This window comes from Neurospora hispaniola, assembly GCF_033458365.1.
Source record: "Neurospora hispaniola strain FGSC 10403 chromosome Unknown B0T23scaffold_3, whole genome shotgun sequence".
Classification (NCBI taxonomy): domain Eukaryota; kingdom Fungi; phylum Ascomycota; class Sordariomycetes; order Sordariales; family Sordariaceae; genus Neurospora; species Neurospora hispaniola.
This window is the reverse complement of record NW_026944408.1, coordinates 3,667,422-3,682,785: the sequence shown is the minus strand read 5'-3', so window position 1 is coordinate 3,682,785 and position 15,364 is coordinate 3,667,422. Positions and strand designations below refer to the sequence as shown.

Below are 15,364 nucleotides of genomic sequence, written 5' to 3'. Positions count from 1 at the left end.
ATCAAGGAGCAATGGGGTTTCCGTTCTCAAGGTGAAAAAAAAAGACGAGGATTTGAGCAAAAGAGGAATCGGGCGCTCCAGACGTTGAAGCTTACCCAGAGAGGAATGAAGATAAGGAAGAAGAACGAAAGATACTGAACAACACAACCAAAACCTGAATTTGAGTTTTACCAGATTGACAGACGCGCGCTTCGACACATGATCTTTAAAGCAGAACTTCAATGAGGAAAGTCAAAGCTATATTACCATACATCATGTCTCTGAATGTGTCAATGCTAGTCATCTTACACTTATCTGGTCGGGACATGAGTACGCTGCCTCTGGCTGATGTTCCTTTCTTGCAAATAAATAGATGTATTTCCGAGATCAACCTTCTAGTGGTTTGCCCGACAACTAGGAAAAGATGGGTAGCGTCACCATATGTAGAGGTACGTGGTTGAGGGAAGGGAAGACCTTGCTGTCTCTCTTATCGAGTTGGCGGGAGACTCGAGAGTGTTCCGAGTTGAGTAAACTGAGTTAGCAGAGCCTCTCGACAGTGGAATCATGACCAAGCCGAAACACTGTGACGGTGGATCTCGCTCAGCATGCCCCCTTCAAAAAAAAAAAAAAAAAAAAAAAAAAAAAAAAAAAAAAAAAGGGAAAAAAAGGAAAAAGGAAGAAAAGGAAATAAAAGAATAATGATAAAAAAAGAAATCCGGAGGAAGGGAGAGAAAGAATCGCTCGTACCCAAGTCGAACTTGTTCAAGCTGGAAAACCATGGACCTTGATACAGGAGCAACGGTATGTATCCCCTTGGCCGACGCAAAGCCCATCCCAAGGAGGAATTTGAAATACCACCTGGGGGCCCAATACTATAGGTGATTCACAGAGGAACACTGTCGCCTCTACCTTTGGATGGCCAAAATGGTATCACATGAGAAGGAGAGCCGAGGTTCTTGATGTCAAGTCGATCAGGTCCGCTGTCAGGATCCAACCCCTATTTACAGTCATTCCAGCTTCTCGCGCTTCTTCGTACCAGCTTTCTTCACACAATTGTTGCAAACAAAAACCCTAGCGGGAGTAAACACAAAAACATTGATGCCGTAAAAACCCGTGGTATATTGTGCCGTTGTTGAAACCCATTTTGTGACCAGGATAACTAGTCATGATCCTATGCCAAAATTTGAACCATGTGTATGCAGTCAAGTAACCTAAGCCTGATGTTAAAGGCTTCCTGGATACCTTACAACCAACGCCTCTTCTCCTATTGCGCTGAACAAGAACGCTCTACTAACAACTCTTCTACTTCTTCTTCAATTCACGCCCTGCTAGCCAACGAAACTGGTCTCCCAGATTTAGTTGTGGCCGGGGTAAGCCTGCTTGGGGAAGGGGTAGCTGTGGCATACGTTGTCAGTTGGTACATCTGGGATAAAAAGTCTTGCAGAGACAAGAGTTGTGAAAACTTACGAGGGACCGAGCTCCTGGATGGAGAGCTTAGCGAGCCATTGGCCCATGTGAATGGACTCCTCGATAGACTTGCCCTCGACGACACCGGCAGCGAAGCCGCCAGCGAAGGCGTCACCGGCACCGTTGGTGTCGTTGATCTTGGCGGGGTCGATGGAGTGGACGGGGTACTCCTTGACCTCATCCTCACCCTGGATGGCAACGATGGTAGGCTCGGTGCCCTGGGTGATGATGGCAACGCGCTTGCGCTGGGTGTTCTCCTTGGGAAGGTTGGCAAGAGCCTTTGCGATCTCCTTAACATCGGTGGTGTTGAGGCCGTGGGACTCGGCGTAGGCGGCGGCCTCGCCCTCATTGCCGATCACGTAGTCCCAGTAGGGAGCGGAGGCATCAAGGGGTTCCTTGAAGAACTGGCAGATGAAGGGGGCGGAGAGCGAGAGGATGAAGGGCTTGTTGCCGCTGGCAGCCTGCTTAGCGAGCTCCATGATGGCGGGAGGGCAGACGGTGAAGTGGTAGCCGCCGACATAGTAGACCTCGGCGTTCTCGACAAGGGACCAAACCTCGGGCTTCTTCAAGTGCTCAAGGTCGTAGTGGTTGGCGGCACCGAGCTCAGTGCACATGGAGCGGTTGTGGCCAGTGATGACAACACCGCAACGGCCGGTGCTGATCTTGGGGTCGACACGGTACTCGACGCGGAGGCCGGCCTGCTTGACAGCATCGTGGAGGATAGCAGCGTACTTGTCGTCACCGACACCGCCGAGGTAGACGACGCTGTTGGGAGGGAGGAGGTACTGAGCACCGCGGGCGGTGTTCTGGGCAGCGCCACCGGCGATCAGCTTAGCATCGTAGTTCTGGAGGAGGTCCTCGAAGAGGCCCTGGTGCTTCTCCTCGGCGAGGATGGCGTCGTTGGCCTTGAGGCCGTACTTCTCGAGGAGAGCCTCATCGCCAAAGGCTTGGATGTCTGAGATGCGATTGTTAGCTACAGCTCACTTGCATCATGCAGGTTTTGCGAACGAGGGAGGACGAAGGGTTGCGCCGTGGTGTTGCGAGGCGAATTGGGAGTATGGAAAACCTGGATGCGCCCGAACTGCCAGAGAAATTTGATAGGCGCCAACTCAGGTGTAAACAAGATGAGACTGGCGGGAAAGAGTAGGACTCACCGAGAAGGGGATTCTCAAGGCAGAGAAGTCTGTAGTCCTTGGTGGCGGCCATCTTGCTGAACGAGTTGCTACGAATGCTGAAGCGACTTGGGGTTGTTGTGTGGAAAGAGTTGTTGACTGGGATAAGATTCGAAGCTGACAGCGAGAAGCAGCCCACGGCGGGGTCGCAACCACGCACTAGGTTCGAGGTGGAAGGATTCGCCGCAGGGAATGGATTCACTGGGGCGGTGGAGTAGAAACTCCGAGTTGCCCCAGCAGCACTGGGTTGACCATGTCGGCGAGCTCCAACAGCAAATGAGACACCGATGAGAGACTCAAGCTTGCCGGTGATGATACGTTGTGGTCGAGTTATTGGATGTATCAAAAGCATTTTGGACCTCAGTTCGGTGATACCGCGAGGAGGAGATTGCACGATAACGCACCACGCTAAAATTGAGCATGTGTTGCTGTAGTGCAATGCACATGGGAATAAATTTAGGAGCTACTACAATCCGAGTAGACGGTCCATCGTCTCCAGAATTTGACGTCAGGTGCCAGTACGTACACAACAGCGTAGAGCAATTGGGTATCAAGTTTCTCCCTGCTAGCATCAAGAGTATCAGATGCCGCCTAGTCTTCTCTCCTTTTCGCATTACCCCTCATACATAGTCTTGTCACAACGTGTAGACCAGTAACTGTAGTTGCTTCCTCTTGACCGAAGAAAAACGATCATGTCCGCTCATCAATTTGCCTAGGATGATAGTTATCATGCCCTTCCGAGTTTCCTTGATGTGATTGACGCGCCCTGAACTCAAGGGTCATGCTCGCTCACCATCTGAAGGACCACGGCTCGCATCTGGCACCCGTCTCGCTGCTTTGTGTGGGAATCATTTTTATTCCGGTACGTCCCAAGATGCTTGCAAAAAGAGGAAGTCTCCCAGCCGCCTTCGCAGTACCGTAACTACAAAGCAGCAAAGACCAATGCAATCCCAGAAACCCCAGCCCAGATGACAAACAAGAAATCGCTTTACTCCTTGGTCTTCTGGGTACCGCGGAGGAGACCAGTTCTCCTGGCGGCAATGAGACCCGCCTTCTGACCCTGGGCAGCGTACCTGGAGATGGTAGAAGCCTTACCAATATGTTGGTGGTTACCCTGTAGCACCATGTCAGCTCGCGTTCAGAGTTCCGGACACCTGTAAAACTTACACCACCGTGAGGATGGTCGACGGGGTTCATGGCAACACCACGAGTCTTGGGCCAGCTGTTGCGCTTGACAGCGAACTTGTGCTTGGCACGAGAAGCCTCTGTAAAATTAATCAGCACTTCCGCTCATTTCGGAGGATCACATGTACCGGGGAAAACGTACTGAGGAGGGGCTTGTCGGTACGGCCACCACCGGCGACGATACCGATCATGCCACGAGCGCTGCTGGAGACAACCTTCTTGGCACCGGAGGGAAGCTTGATGCGGGTCTTGCCCTCCTCGGGGTTGTGGCCGACAACAGTGACGTAGTTACCGGAGGTACGGCCGATAGCACCACGGTCACCAACCTTCTCCTCGACGTTGGAGACGACGGTACCCTCAGGGACGGAGCCGAGGGGGAGGACGTTGCCGACAGTGAGAGCAGCGTTCTTGCCGGCGTAGATGAACTGGCCGGTGTACATGCCCTCGTTGGCGATGAAGGTCTCGCGCTGCTTCTTGAACTTGTAGGGGGAGTTGAAGACAACGCGGGCGAGAGGAGCACCACGACCGGGGTCGTGGATGATCTCCTTCACAACACCACGGATGTAGCCGTGGCGCTCGGCATAGTCGAGAGATCTGAACTTAGCCGGGGCCTTGTTCAACCGGGTGTTGGCGGTGAAGATGGAACCGCGGCCCTTACGTTGGTTGCGAATCTGAGGGTAGAAGATGCATGGTCAGCATCGACATCATTGCCGTTTCGTGCTCCGAGCCTTTCCTCTGCCATTTGGGGCCATGTGCTGGTGCATCCCAAATATCCTCTCGATTCGATCACTTCCAAATCTCCAAATCGCCCCCTTGCCGCCCTGGGCGCCGAATTTTATGCGATTGTCGGTTTCCCCCCATTGTCGTCGTCGGTTTTCGAGTTTGGAAACTTCGTCGCGATCGTTTCGAGAGAACAGCTGGATGATGAAGATATCGGGATTTACTTACGACGCGACCCATTTTGTCCCTCCTACCTCAAATGACTGAAAGTAAAGGCCGGGTTTCGGTAAGTTGAAGGTTGAGTTGCGCTTCGTAAAAAGCTCCCGAAGTCAGTGCAAGACGATATTTTTCCAAATTCTTGTGTGGACTTGCGCGAAAACAAGCCACACACTAGGCCTGTGCGGCTCCCCAAGCTGCCCTAACGCGGGGAGTAGATGTGGCGCACAGCAAGGGACCTGTGGCTTGCGCTCTTCTAACTGTTCAATTGCGTCACGTGGAGACGCAACCACACGCTTAGAAACGACCGTGACTGGTGCCCCTCCCCTCCACAGCGAGCCTTGTGCCATTCACGTCTCATCGCTGTTACTTCCATCAAAGCAACTTAAAAGTATTTGCAAATAGTGGCGCATGGGTCTTTGTGACATCTCGAAACTTGTCTGAGTTCACATATTTCTGTGAAATCCCCTCATTCTTTCTGTCTATTGTTTGGGGTGTGATGATGCTGTTCGTAAATCGCATTGCATCTCGCAGCGCGACGGGTGAAGTTGAAGTACGACGGACAGTGCAGCGTCTTCCACTGTAGTTTGGTCACACGGTACGCGGCATCCGGATCACGCCAAAAGCAGGAACGCCGCCCACTTCCTAAGTATCGTCATCCGCCCAACTTCACAACTCTCGTCGGATTGACGCGCTGCAGTGATGCCAGCAATGTTGACTTTCAACGCAGGAGCGACCAAACAAACAACTGCATGCTCTTAGTTAAGTACGGCAGATTTATCTCATTTACCTTTTTATCTCCATTCCGAAGGTGTTCTAACAATCTGATAGGTGTGATCAACTGAATCCATGAGTGCGTTGTACTACCAGCCGTCGGATGGACTACTCATCGTGATCGCAACTTTTGTGCTGCGATTTTGGAGTTCTTCAGGCCCGTGGTTCTGCTATGTGGACCGTTTCGCTGCAAGACCTTGGGTTTGTGAACTCAAATCGTTCAAGCGACCGATGCAGTGGATGCAGGCCCTCCCGACCTGGGACGAGAGGCAGGAGCAGCGTCGTTGAACTTTGGCCAACCTCAACCTCCTTCTCGTTCACCGACAAAGGATGTCGCAAGTGCGAGTCGATGTTGGGCTGATGCCTGCACTTGTCCATAATCCCAAGGCATTGTCATTATTGGGCACGTTGCATTTTGTTGGTAGGTCTCGAAACTCTGTTCAGGCACATAAAATGTGGCCTCCGCATACGCGATACGTCATCTTATTTTTTGTTTGTTTGTGGACAACGAGGGTCGGAATGCGAATAGCTTCAAGGCTCGAGTTGTTGTTGCACCACTTGTTTTGGCGATGGAGATGGAGGCACGGCTATCACATCAGAGGGTCCCTGCTAGATCGCGTCTATATGCCGTCTCCAGGCCAGGCAAAAGCGGCGCCTTGGCTTATTCGCTCCCTGCATCTCTCTACACAGTCTCCATTCGCGTCTTGACACCTGGGGCATACCACACACATTTGGGAAACATTGAGGGCATGAGGATCATGGTCCCCGTTGGGATCACACGTCGACCCTTGGAGCTCACCCTCTAATTTTTTTTTTATTTTTTTTTTGGGTGGAGGGGAGGAAAATATCGGGCGCGAAAACAACCCCCCCATCACTCTGCTTCATAACACCAACGCCCCGGCGGAACACACATATTCCCCAACCGCCACCTCTACAACCGTTCTGAATAGCGACAGTTAGCATATGGCATCACGAGTTATGCACCTCGGGCCTTTTTTTTGGGTACTTGAACATTTGACGAGGGCTTGCCTTAAGCGAGCCATGCGGGCTTTCGCCGATACACAGAGCGCTACCTGGAATTCATGTTATGGCATCGACAGGATGCTCAAGCTCTGGACTCTGGGCTACGGAGGGGATGACCGACGGGCAGGATTCCAAGGGGAGGCGATGGATTGTGCGGTTGGATGGAACTTTGTCATGATAACAAGCGGCCCGTTGAACTGACACACCTGGCTCCAGCGCTAGCTGTAGATAGAAGAAAGACGGCTTTTCGCCTTGGATTCGTTGATGAATGTGCCTATTAAGCAGGCCCCTTGTGCAGTTCTCTTGCTGTGAGCTTGGGCTGGAAGCCCTGGGACTGTTGCTGGCGGCCCGGTACGTAATTTATTGCGGCCGATCTCTTATAACATTCAGTTGCTCCTCACTGCTGCACCCACTTTCTCTCTTGCAAGCACCCTTGTTCGTTCTTCCACCTCAGCACCGCAACGCGCAACGAGCAAACGAAGTGCCATCGGCCACTACAGCACATCATGGCTGACGACGACTCTTCCGATCTTTCATCCATCTCATCGCTATCGGCGCCTCCGACCGATGATGAAGCCGACATCCAGGTGGAACGCCATCAGGGCATCTTGAAATTCTTCCACAAAGTCGACAAAAACCCGGCCTTGAACCCACCCAGGGAGACAACGCCACCGCGACGCAAGAGAGAGCCTTCCCCTCCTCATGAATACGTCTTAGCCGATAATCCTGATATTGCCGTATGTTATTGCGCGTTTCGTCGCGTTCAAAGGACGACATAGCACAAACCGTCGCGCGTGCCATTGCATGTGACGCCACCGGTTGCTAACATGGGTATTTTAGTTCATTGTTATGTTCCGTTCCCGATTCACCGAAGCGTTTCCGAAAAGCCTGGCCAATTTCGGACCCCAAGAGCTGGAGCGTGACGTGGTCGAGACTATCCCAGGCGAGCGCGTCGAAAACTTTCTCTGCGCGCTGCTTGGCCTTTTGCTTAATCGCAAACAGGACGTCAAGTGCGTATTGCCCCGCCTACAGCAGGCCAAAACCATTTCTCGCAAAACTTGCTAATCAACAAACCCAACACAGAGCCGGTCATTATGGACGCGCCCTCGAAGAAGCTATTCAGTCGCACAAGAGTCAATGGGCAAAGGAGTGGGAGGGTCAGAACCCTCTTGCTGGAGGTGCCACCTTTACCTCCATGACCCCAGTACAACGGGTATGTCATTTCACGCCGCACTCAAAATTCCCAGAGATGCAGAAGAAAAGAAAGGCTAATCCGCAATTGACCTCAAGCTTGCTCTCCTACGCACGCTGATCCATTGGTCCCTTGCGTCCTCCGAGGTCGTCAAGACTATGATCAATAAAAACTACAGAACCCGCCACGAAGACGATTTGAATGTCGGTGTCAGTGTCCAACCTTGGGGAACCGACGGCGACAAACGGAGATACTACCTGATCGAGGGTAACGACGACACGCATTTCCGAGTATATAGGGAGAGCAATCCCGCAGGGCACACACGAACATGGTGGAGCGTTGCCGGTAACATCGAAGAGCTGAAGCTGCTTGCCGAGAAGCTGGAAAAGAACGACGGAGGACCCAAGGCCCGAGCCCTGGCGAAGAGAATCGCCAATAGCATTCCGCGATTCGAAGCAACCGAGGAGAAGCGCAGACGAAGAGAGTACCGGATCATGCGCAAGGAGCAATTCAAGCGCCCGGAGCCCGGTCTTTCGCTGTACGAGGGCCGCACCCGCGGCAAGCGCATGAAGTACACCTTTTCGGACGATGAGGACGACTTCTATACGGATTCGACCGCGACCCGGCGGTCCGCCAGGAACACCAGGAACCACACCCCCGCCGAGCCCGCCGGCCCCATCACCACCGCCAGCGGGCGGCAAGTAAGAGCACCCACCCGGTTCGAGACGACGGCCAGCAATCCTGCCAGTGCCCAAGGCGACGATGATGTCGAGATGACGGGAGGCGTCGCTGACGCGAAGAATGGAGACCAAGTAGAGCTCACAGTTGGACCCACAGGCCGCCCGAGACGATCAGCCGCCGTACATCACAGCATGAACGGATGGAGCTCTGCCGCCGCCACCACCAGTAAGAAGAAGCGCAGCAAGGACGATGAATACGATTCCGAGGACGAGGACGAGGCTAGTGACGAACCGGACTTTGGCGACGATGAGGAAGACGAGCATGTTCCGACCGCTGACGACGAAGAGGAGGACGAAGAGGACGAAGAGGAGTATGAGGAAGATGCAGACATGGCGGACGAGGACGATCTCGATGATGGTGGCGATGCCAAGGATGACGATGATCACGACAACAGCCTCGTGTTCAAGTTCCCCATCCGCGTTGGCTTCGATGAGAATGCCAAAGTCACCAAAATTGATGGTCCGACCCCCTCGCCAACGATTACTCACAAGCATCCCCGGACGGCACACAGGAATATCGTGGTGAGCGAGCAGGCGATTCCCGCACAGTCTCGAGGTCAGTCGGTCGGCGATGGTAAGGAGAACGATGTCCCCATGGTGGACGCGGATGATGAGCCAGCAGCCAAGGAGGAGATCGTTGCGATCCCGCTCAAGAAAGCAACAGCCGAGCCCCTGGTTGAGAAAGGCGGTAGTGGTATCAAACGTCCCTTATCACCGCCCCCGGGCCTGGGTCCGCCCGGAGGACAGCAGGGTTTACCGATTAGGAGCCCTGAGAAGCCTCAACCTCAACAGCTTTTTGGCCTCTAAATGAGCTGTTGACAAGTGTCAGAGCATTTTCCGTTACGTATGGGTAGCCACGGTTTAGTTTTCTGTACCTTTCTATTGTTAGGTTATGTTGGAATTCAGTTACGGGTGAAGTAGGGAGTTCTGGGTGTACAAAACATGGATGAGGAGTATCGCGATGCACGAAACTATGTTCTGTCAATCAAGATTACGTTATGATTCGCGACTAGGAAGAAAAAAAAGACAAGTGGAAGGGATCAGTAGGCTTAGTTGTGGGTGATAGTTCTCGAGTTTTCGTTACTTTGAAGCGAACGGAACTGGCATTTCTAACGAAAGCTCGAAGGGGAGCTTCAGAGGGAACGGAGTAAGAATGAAGTGTATGCCACACAAGACGGGTGAAGCAATTAGACCGGCAATTATGTGGTTATGATAGCATCTCGATCCTTGAATTCCTTAGTTATGAGACAAGTTGAAATCTTGCATGCACAGCATGTGACGGTCTCTTACACAACGGACATGCAGCCAGTCCGATATGGCCAATGTTCACATCTTACCATGAATGCTTGAATCAAGATGCTTGTTTCGAGTCCATTTACAAAACCGTGCAATGCAGCGAGGCAAAGATCCTTCATCCCCAAAGCCCCTTTCCCACAACTATTTGTCCACTCAAGCGTAACCACCGCCCAACTCCCTCTGGAAGTTCTGGCTGAACGCCTCTACCACCTTCCTCCCCTCCCTTCCTCCGTAGCCACCGCCTCCGCTGAAGTTCTGTTTGAGGTTCCAGCTGCTGGATCGGCGAGTCTGGAAGATGCGTACATTTTGCGACCTGTTTTTCGACAAAGCGAGGGTGAAGAAAAGTATAAGAATGGATCCAGAAAATAAGTTTTCTTTTTGGGCCATATGATAGCTTATGGTTTAACAGAAGGAGAGGGACCAGGAGCAGGGGGAATCTCCCAGTTATTGACCCCGTACCACCAGCGCCGCACCCGGGCTCCGATCGAGGAGCCGTGAATCTGGGCGTTTCGGTTCCAGGACTGCCAGCCGCAGACTAGGATGTTGTAGAGGAGACCTTGAACTAGGGGCATCATGACCTGTTGTTTTTTTGGACTGTTAGTTGTCCAGTGTTCATTTTGAGAGGACGGCGACATGTCTATAAAGCCAGCGGGGCAAAGGCCGGGAAATCTCTAGATGAGAGCGATGATGGTGGTGTAGGTATTCCAAAAAAAAAAAAAAAAAAAAAAACTTCAACATGCCTGATCCCTCGCCGTAATCAACACCACCTTCCACCACGTATCTGCATTGCGTATACTGTGCAGGTAGCTCTGCTCGTACCGCAGGTCCGGGATCGGGGGTAGGTGATGGATGTTGCGCCGGGGCCTGGACTTGACCACGTTGTATTCGCTCGCCTCATCTGTTTCTGTTTCTGACTGTGCATAGTCCTCCTCGTCATCGTCCTCGTCGATCCCGCCGTCAGGTATTAGTGAGTCATGATGCTGACTGTGACTGGTCTGGGTTCGGAGGGACGCAGGCTCGCGCTTGGACGCGGCGGTAGAGGGGTTGATGTCGTGCGAAGGGGAGGGCTCGCGCTTGATGTGCGCTGTTTGGATGGTCTCAGCGATCTGTATGGGGATGTCGGAGTTCATGGTTTACGGCGCAGACTGCAAGTTCCATAGCCCGTCTCGAGGTTGTTGTTTATGGGAGGTGTAGAGGACTACTCTGCTCTGAGGTGAGGTTGGCCCTACGCGCGAGCGGGAGATAGCGAACATCGAGGTCAATCGACATCATAGCTTCAGGTACCTTCCGGGGTTGGCGCAGTCCACTGGAGCGGTACGTAGTAGCTCCTGTACATTGCACTACACACCAGGGCAGTGTACGCACGTAGGGCTACGGGCAGGCAAGGGGCCGACACCCAGCGACTACCTAGGTACATATTGCTCTCTCCAGAAATGTGTGTCAGTCGCAACTTCCAAGGACGTAACCATGGAGGACACCCGGCAGTATAAACCTCAAGGCAGTAACAACATTGAGGCCAAACATCAAAAAGTCGGCTGTGAACGAACGGCATGATACATCCCATCGAATTTCTGTGTGGTTGACTAGGTACCTACCTAGGTACTAACACGGCCAGACCGCTTCCATTGTCATCGCCTCAAGGTTGCCATCTTTGTTCCTGCTGTGACGACAATCCTCGAGACAATCGTAGGCTGATACGGCGCAGTTCTCTGCAAGTTCAGTCTGAAACGGGAAGGAAATGTGGGACCCGGTGTGCTGGACGGCCAAACGCCACAACCTGAAGCTGTGCCAAGTTGATGCGGTGTTGAACTGAAGGACGAGGTCAGGCGGGAGAAGGGATGTGCAGGTAGGTGTGAAGGGTTGCTAAGGCCCAAGGGACCCCCCACGCCAATGATGACTCGCGTTTCGCCCCACCTGTTACGGCGGGAGAAAACGAGAAGGTGCCTAAGGATATTCATACGGGCAGACAGGTACAGTAGAACAGGGCAGCGGAAACCCCTCTGTACCTTGTGGCAGGCGTGGCCCACTCGCTAGAGGTAGGTAGTGAACATGCCGGCAAACGAGGTACCACCTACGTCTGCCGCATTTACTCCAGATCAGGCGGGGCATTCTCCCGGCTTCTTTGGATTCTTCTTACTGACAAGCATCAATTCAGCCAATTAGCCCATTGTGCCCTCTCAAAACGGGTGAGTAGTTCTAGAACTGGAACCCCACTGAATACAAGGAAATCCAGCGGCGAGGCACATTGGCCAGGCGAGGCATAGTCGAAGTAGTGGGCAAAAAGAAAAAGAACAACCCCAACCTGCCCACTTTGTGGTCCTGCCCTGCTCGCCGCCCGTTGAAAGCAGATCCAACCAAGGACGACATCACAAACCTCGCTCGCTGCACCAACTTAACTTCAGGGGCGCCAGCAGCACTTCGTCTTCCTCATCTTCTTCACCACCCCAAAACCGCCAAGATGGATCCCAACGCCAACGAGGCCGAGAAGAACGTGAGTGGCTCATCATCGTCCCTCTCCCGACTGCGCGCGCGCGCAAAAAAAACAAAAAAAAAAAAAAAAAAACCACACAGTTCCCGACGTGATGTTCGCATGCTGACGATATGCTCTTGTCCCTCATAGATTGAGATATGGAAGGTCAAGAAGCTGATCAAGCGTCTTGAGGCCGCCCGTGGAAACGGCACCTCCATGATCTCGCTCATCATCCGTACGTTTGTCTCTACCATGGCATTGTCACCGCCGTCTACCCTCCCTTGATCACATAGCGAGATTATTGGCAGTAATCCTCGCTGCTCTGCTGCTTATGGCCCAATGTCCAGTGGTGCTAACTCTTGATCTTCTCCAGCCCCCAAGGATCAGATCTCCAGAGCCGCAAAGATGTTGGCTGAAGAATATGTGCGTCACCATGCTTCCCTTCAATCTCGACACCCTTATTGTGTCGGACAGTTGTTCCTGACTTAGCACTATAGGGCACTGCCTCGAACATCAAGTCGCGTGTCAACCGTCAGTCCGTCCTTTCGGCCATTACCTCGACCCAGCAAAGGCTCAAGCTCTACAACAAGGTGCCGCCCAATGGTCTTGTCGTGTACTGCGGTGAAATCTTGACCTCAGAAGGCAAGGAGAGAAAGGTCAACATCGATTTCGAGCCCTTCAAGCCCATCAACACCTCCCTCTACCTTTGCGACAACAAGTTCCACACCGAGGCTCTTGCCGAGCTTCTCGACTCCGACCAGAAGTTCGGTTTCATCATCATGGATGGTAACGGTGCTTTGTTCGGCACTCTCAGTGGAAACACCCGCGATATTGTCCACAAGTTCTCCGTCGATCTTCCCAAGAAGCACGGTCGTGGTGGTCAGTCCGCCCTGCGTTTTGCCCGTCTCCGTGAGGAAAAGCGTCACAACTATGTCCGCAAGGTCGCCGAATTGGCTGTCCAGTGTTTCATCACCAACGACAGGCCTAACGTTGCCGGTCTCGTTTTGGCTGGTTCCGCCGATTTCAAGAACGACCTGAACGCCTCCGACTTGTTTGATCCCCGTCTCCAGACCAAGGTTGTCAAGGTTGTCGATGTCTCGTACGGTGGTGAAAACGGTTTCAACCAGGCTATTGAGCTGTCCTCGGAGACCCTCGGAAACGTCAAGTTCATCCAGGAGAAGAAGCTCATCGGCAAGTACTTCGAGGAGATTAGCCAGGATACCGGTCGCGTCTGCTACGGTATTGAGGATACCCTCAAGGCTTTGGAGCTCGGTGCCGTTGAAACCCTCATCGTCTTCGAGAACCTTGAGGTCAACCGTTGGGTTCTTAAGGACAGCAACGGATCCGAAGTTATTCTGCATACTACCAAGGCACAGGAGCAGGCCAGCCGCGACGCTTTCATGGACAAGGAGACAGGCCAGGAGATGGAAGTTGTTTCCCAGGAGTCCTTCCTTGAGTGGATTGCAGAGCACTACAAGGATTTCGGTGCCACGCTCGAATTTGTCTCCGATCGTTCTACTGAGGGCAACCAGTTCGTCAAGGGCTTCGGTGGTATCGGCGGTATCCTCCGTTACAAGGTCAACTTCGAGCAGCTAGCTGACGTCAGCGACGATGATGAGTACTACGACGATTGACAAGTTGAATCCCTCGCCGACAACGAGGGACCCGGAACTCAAGCTATCCCGTCCGAGCCGACGACGACACCTAAAGCTGATTCAGCGCCGCTTCTCAAGCCAACCAGCTCGGGCAAAATGTCCGCAGCTCGCTCCGGCGCAAGCCCTCATCAGCCGGGTAACCACCAGGTGTCCCGCCCGAGCCCGCTTCGCTCTATGATGACGGCTTCTTGAGTTTGATTTAGTATAATCTAAGGTATGGCATTTTCATGTTTGATCGATCTCTGGCCACTCGCTAACAGCCGCAACAGAATCAAATTGCCTATGACTGAAGCGGAAGTTCTATAAATGGGATGCAGAGTTGATTCTTCGCAAGTCTTACCAAGACCAACGAATGAATTGTCCAAAATCCCTTAGCTGGACGCAAAGCAATACCTCAAGTTGGAAGATGGAAAGGATTGAATGTCTAGCGCGGAACCATGAGGAATGGATTTGCTTTTATTCCGGGGACTGACAGCGTCTGTCTTCATGAACACTCTTTTATGCTTTCGGTTCATCAGAAACTGGGTTATGGAATTTTGGGTGGAAAAAATCAAACAGGTCGATATGAGATATGGTTTAACTAGGGCTTAGTACGCGGTAGCCGAGGACCGAATTCCACGCTCATTCTGTCTTTGTTAGATCTTGATGGCTCTTGGTTTCGATTGTTCTTGATAACCGTCTCAAGGGTAACCATTTACAGTTGGCGCTCTCGAATGGTGCCCGTACCCCAAATATCAATAAAATGTATATATATATATATAAAATGAGCTGTCCTAGTACTGTTAGCGCAGATTATAGGTTTCAAAAGCAGGGACTATGCAGTCCTCGGCGATCACAATGTCATCACCCATTCATTGTGGGGCTGTCCCGGAAACGCGACTTTGATGAGGTATGGGAAATCTGAAGCCGGTAATCGGGGCCGGAGCGGGGCCCGGCGGTCGGACCTTTGAGGGGCAACCGCGTGTGGCCGGTCGAAACCAGCATGAAGACAACTCAGGATGGCCGGTGAGTCTGAGTTGAAAGGTCATGCAATAGAGAGCTTGTTGCTCGGGGCAACGACACATGAACAGTACCCCGGGACTTCAAAATTACTTCTTTCACCAAAAATCCATCTACTGCGTCAGGTACCATGCACATGGGTCTTCCAAACAATGCTCCGCTGCGCTCTATGAATGATTGGTCACTGGCACCTTTTATTCCCAACTCATACACAAATCAGGGGACTTAACTCTTCCAACTTCCTACATCCGTCCACGATTACCTAGGATCTCTTTGAGCGGTGATCTGGGTACGTGTGTTATTGAAAGCATATTGGACGGGTAGACAGTACGGTTGTGAACGGCCTGCGAAACATGAGCTCAAGAACGGCCACTGCGCCGACATCGGAAGGGACTCGCGAGAGGAGTCACCGGAGGAAGGTCGCCTTCTTAGGACCCTTTGCTTCATATTCTCATCAGGTATGTGATCCGCATGAA

The 15,364-nt window shown here is 52.5% G+C and overlaps 6 protein-coding genes across 6 annotated transcripts; 3 read left to right on the top strand and 3 right to left on the bottom strand.

Moving 5' to 3' along the window:
* Positions 1 to 1,224: 1,224 nt before the first annotated feature.
* Positions 1,225 to 3,432, bottom strand: B0T23DRAFT_123537 (adenosine kinase). Its single transcript, XM_062832074.1, has 3 exons — positions 2,601 to 3,432; positions 1,447 to 2,401; positions 1,225 to 1,374 (listed from the first exon to the last, which is right to left on the bottom strand). Exons 1-3 carry the CDS (start codon positions 2,968 to 2,970, stop codon positions 1,335 to 1,337), a joined length of 1,365 nt encoding a protein of 454 aa, XP_062694449.1. The 5' UTR covers positions 2,971 to 3,432; the 3' UTR covers positions 1,225 to 1,334.
* A 174-nt stretch (positions 3,433 to 3,606) lies between these two features.
* Positions 3,607 to 4,763, bottom strand: B0T23DRAFT_403805 (60S ribosomal protein L2; the record flags this gene model as incomplete). The annotated part of the gene is made up of 4 exons (XM_062838812.1): positions 3,607 to 3,732; positions 3,786 to 3,883; positions 3,946 to 4,474; positions 4,752 to 4,763. 4 exons carry the CDS (start codon positions 4,761 to 4,763, stop codon positions 3,607 to 3,609), a joined length of 765 nt encoding a protein of 254 aa, XP_062694448.1.
* A 1,555-nt stretch (positions 4,764 to 6,318) lies between these two features.
* B0T23DRAFT_123529 (uncharacterized protein) lies at positions 6,319 to 6,796 on the top strand. Its single transcript, XM_062832073.1, has one exon. The coding sequence runs from the start codon at positions 6,477 to 6,479 to the stop codon at positions 6,735 to 6,737; it is 261 nt and encodes an 86-aa protein (XP_062694447.1). The 5' UTR covers positions 6,319 to 6,476; the 3' UTR covers positions 6,738 to 6,796.
* A 160-nt stretch (positions 6,797 to 6,956) lies between these two features.
* Positions 6,957 to 9,667, top strand: B0T23DRAFT_377996 (uncharacterized protein). The gene is made up of 4 exons (XM_062837065.1): positions 6,957 to 7,273; positions 7,377 to 7,546; positions 7,620 to 7,749; positions 7,827 to 9,667. The coding sequence occupies exons 1-4, from the start codon at positions 7,043 to 7,045 to the stop codon at positions 9,273 to 9,275; spliced, it is 1,980 nt and encodes a 659-aa protein (XP_062694446.1). The 5' UTR covers positions 6,957 to 7,042; the 3' UTR covers positions 9,276 to 9,667.
* Positions 9,668 to 11,204, bottom strand: B0T23DRAFT_377992 (uncharacterized protein). The gene is made up of 2 exons (XM_062837064.1): positions 10,505 to 11,204; positions 9,668 to 10,342 (listed from the first exon to the last, which is right to left on the bottom strand). Exons 1-2 carry the CDS (start codon positions 10,892 to 10,894, stop codon positions 10,160 to 10,162), a joined length of 573 nt encoding a protein of 190 aa, XP_062694445.1. The 5' UTR covers positions 10,895 to 11,204; the 3' UTR covers positions 9,668 to 10,159.
* A 1,018-nt stretch (positions 11,205 to 12,222) lies between these two features.
* On the top strand, positions 12,223 to 13,868 carry B0T23DRAFT_395072 (eukaryotic peptide chain release factor subunit 1; the record flags this gene model as incomplete). Its single annotated transcript, XM_062838166.1, has 4 exons — positions 12,223 to 12,255; positions 12,385 to 12,469; positions 12,608 to 12,657; positions 12,732 to 13,868. 4 exons carry the CDS (start codon positions 12,223 to 12,225, stop codon positions 13,866 to 13,868), a joined length of 1,305 nt encoding a protein of 434 aa, XP_062694444.1.
* Positions 13,869 to 15,364: the final 1,496 nt, after the last annotated feature.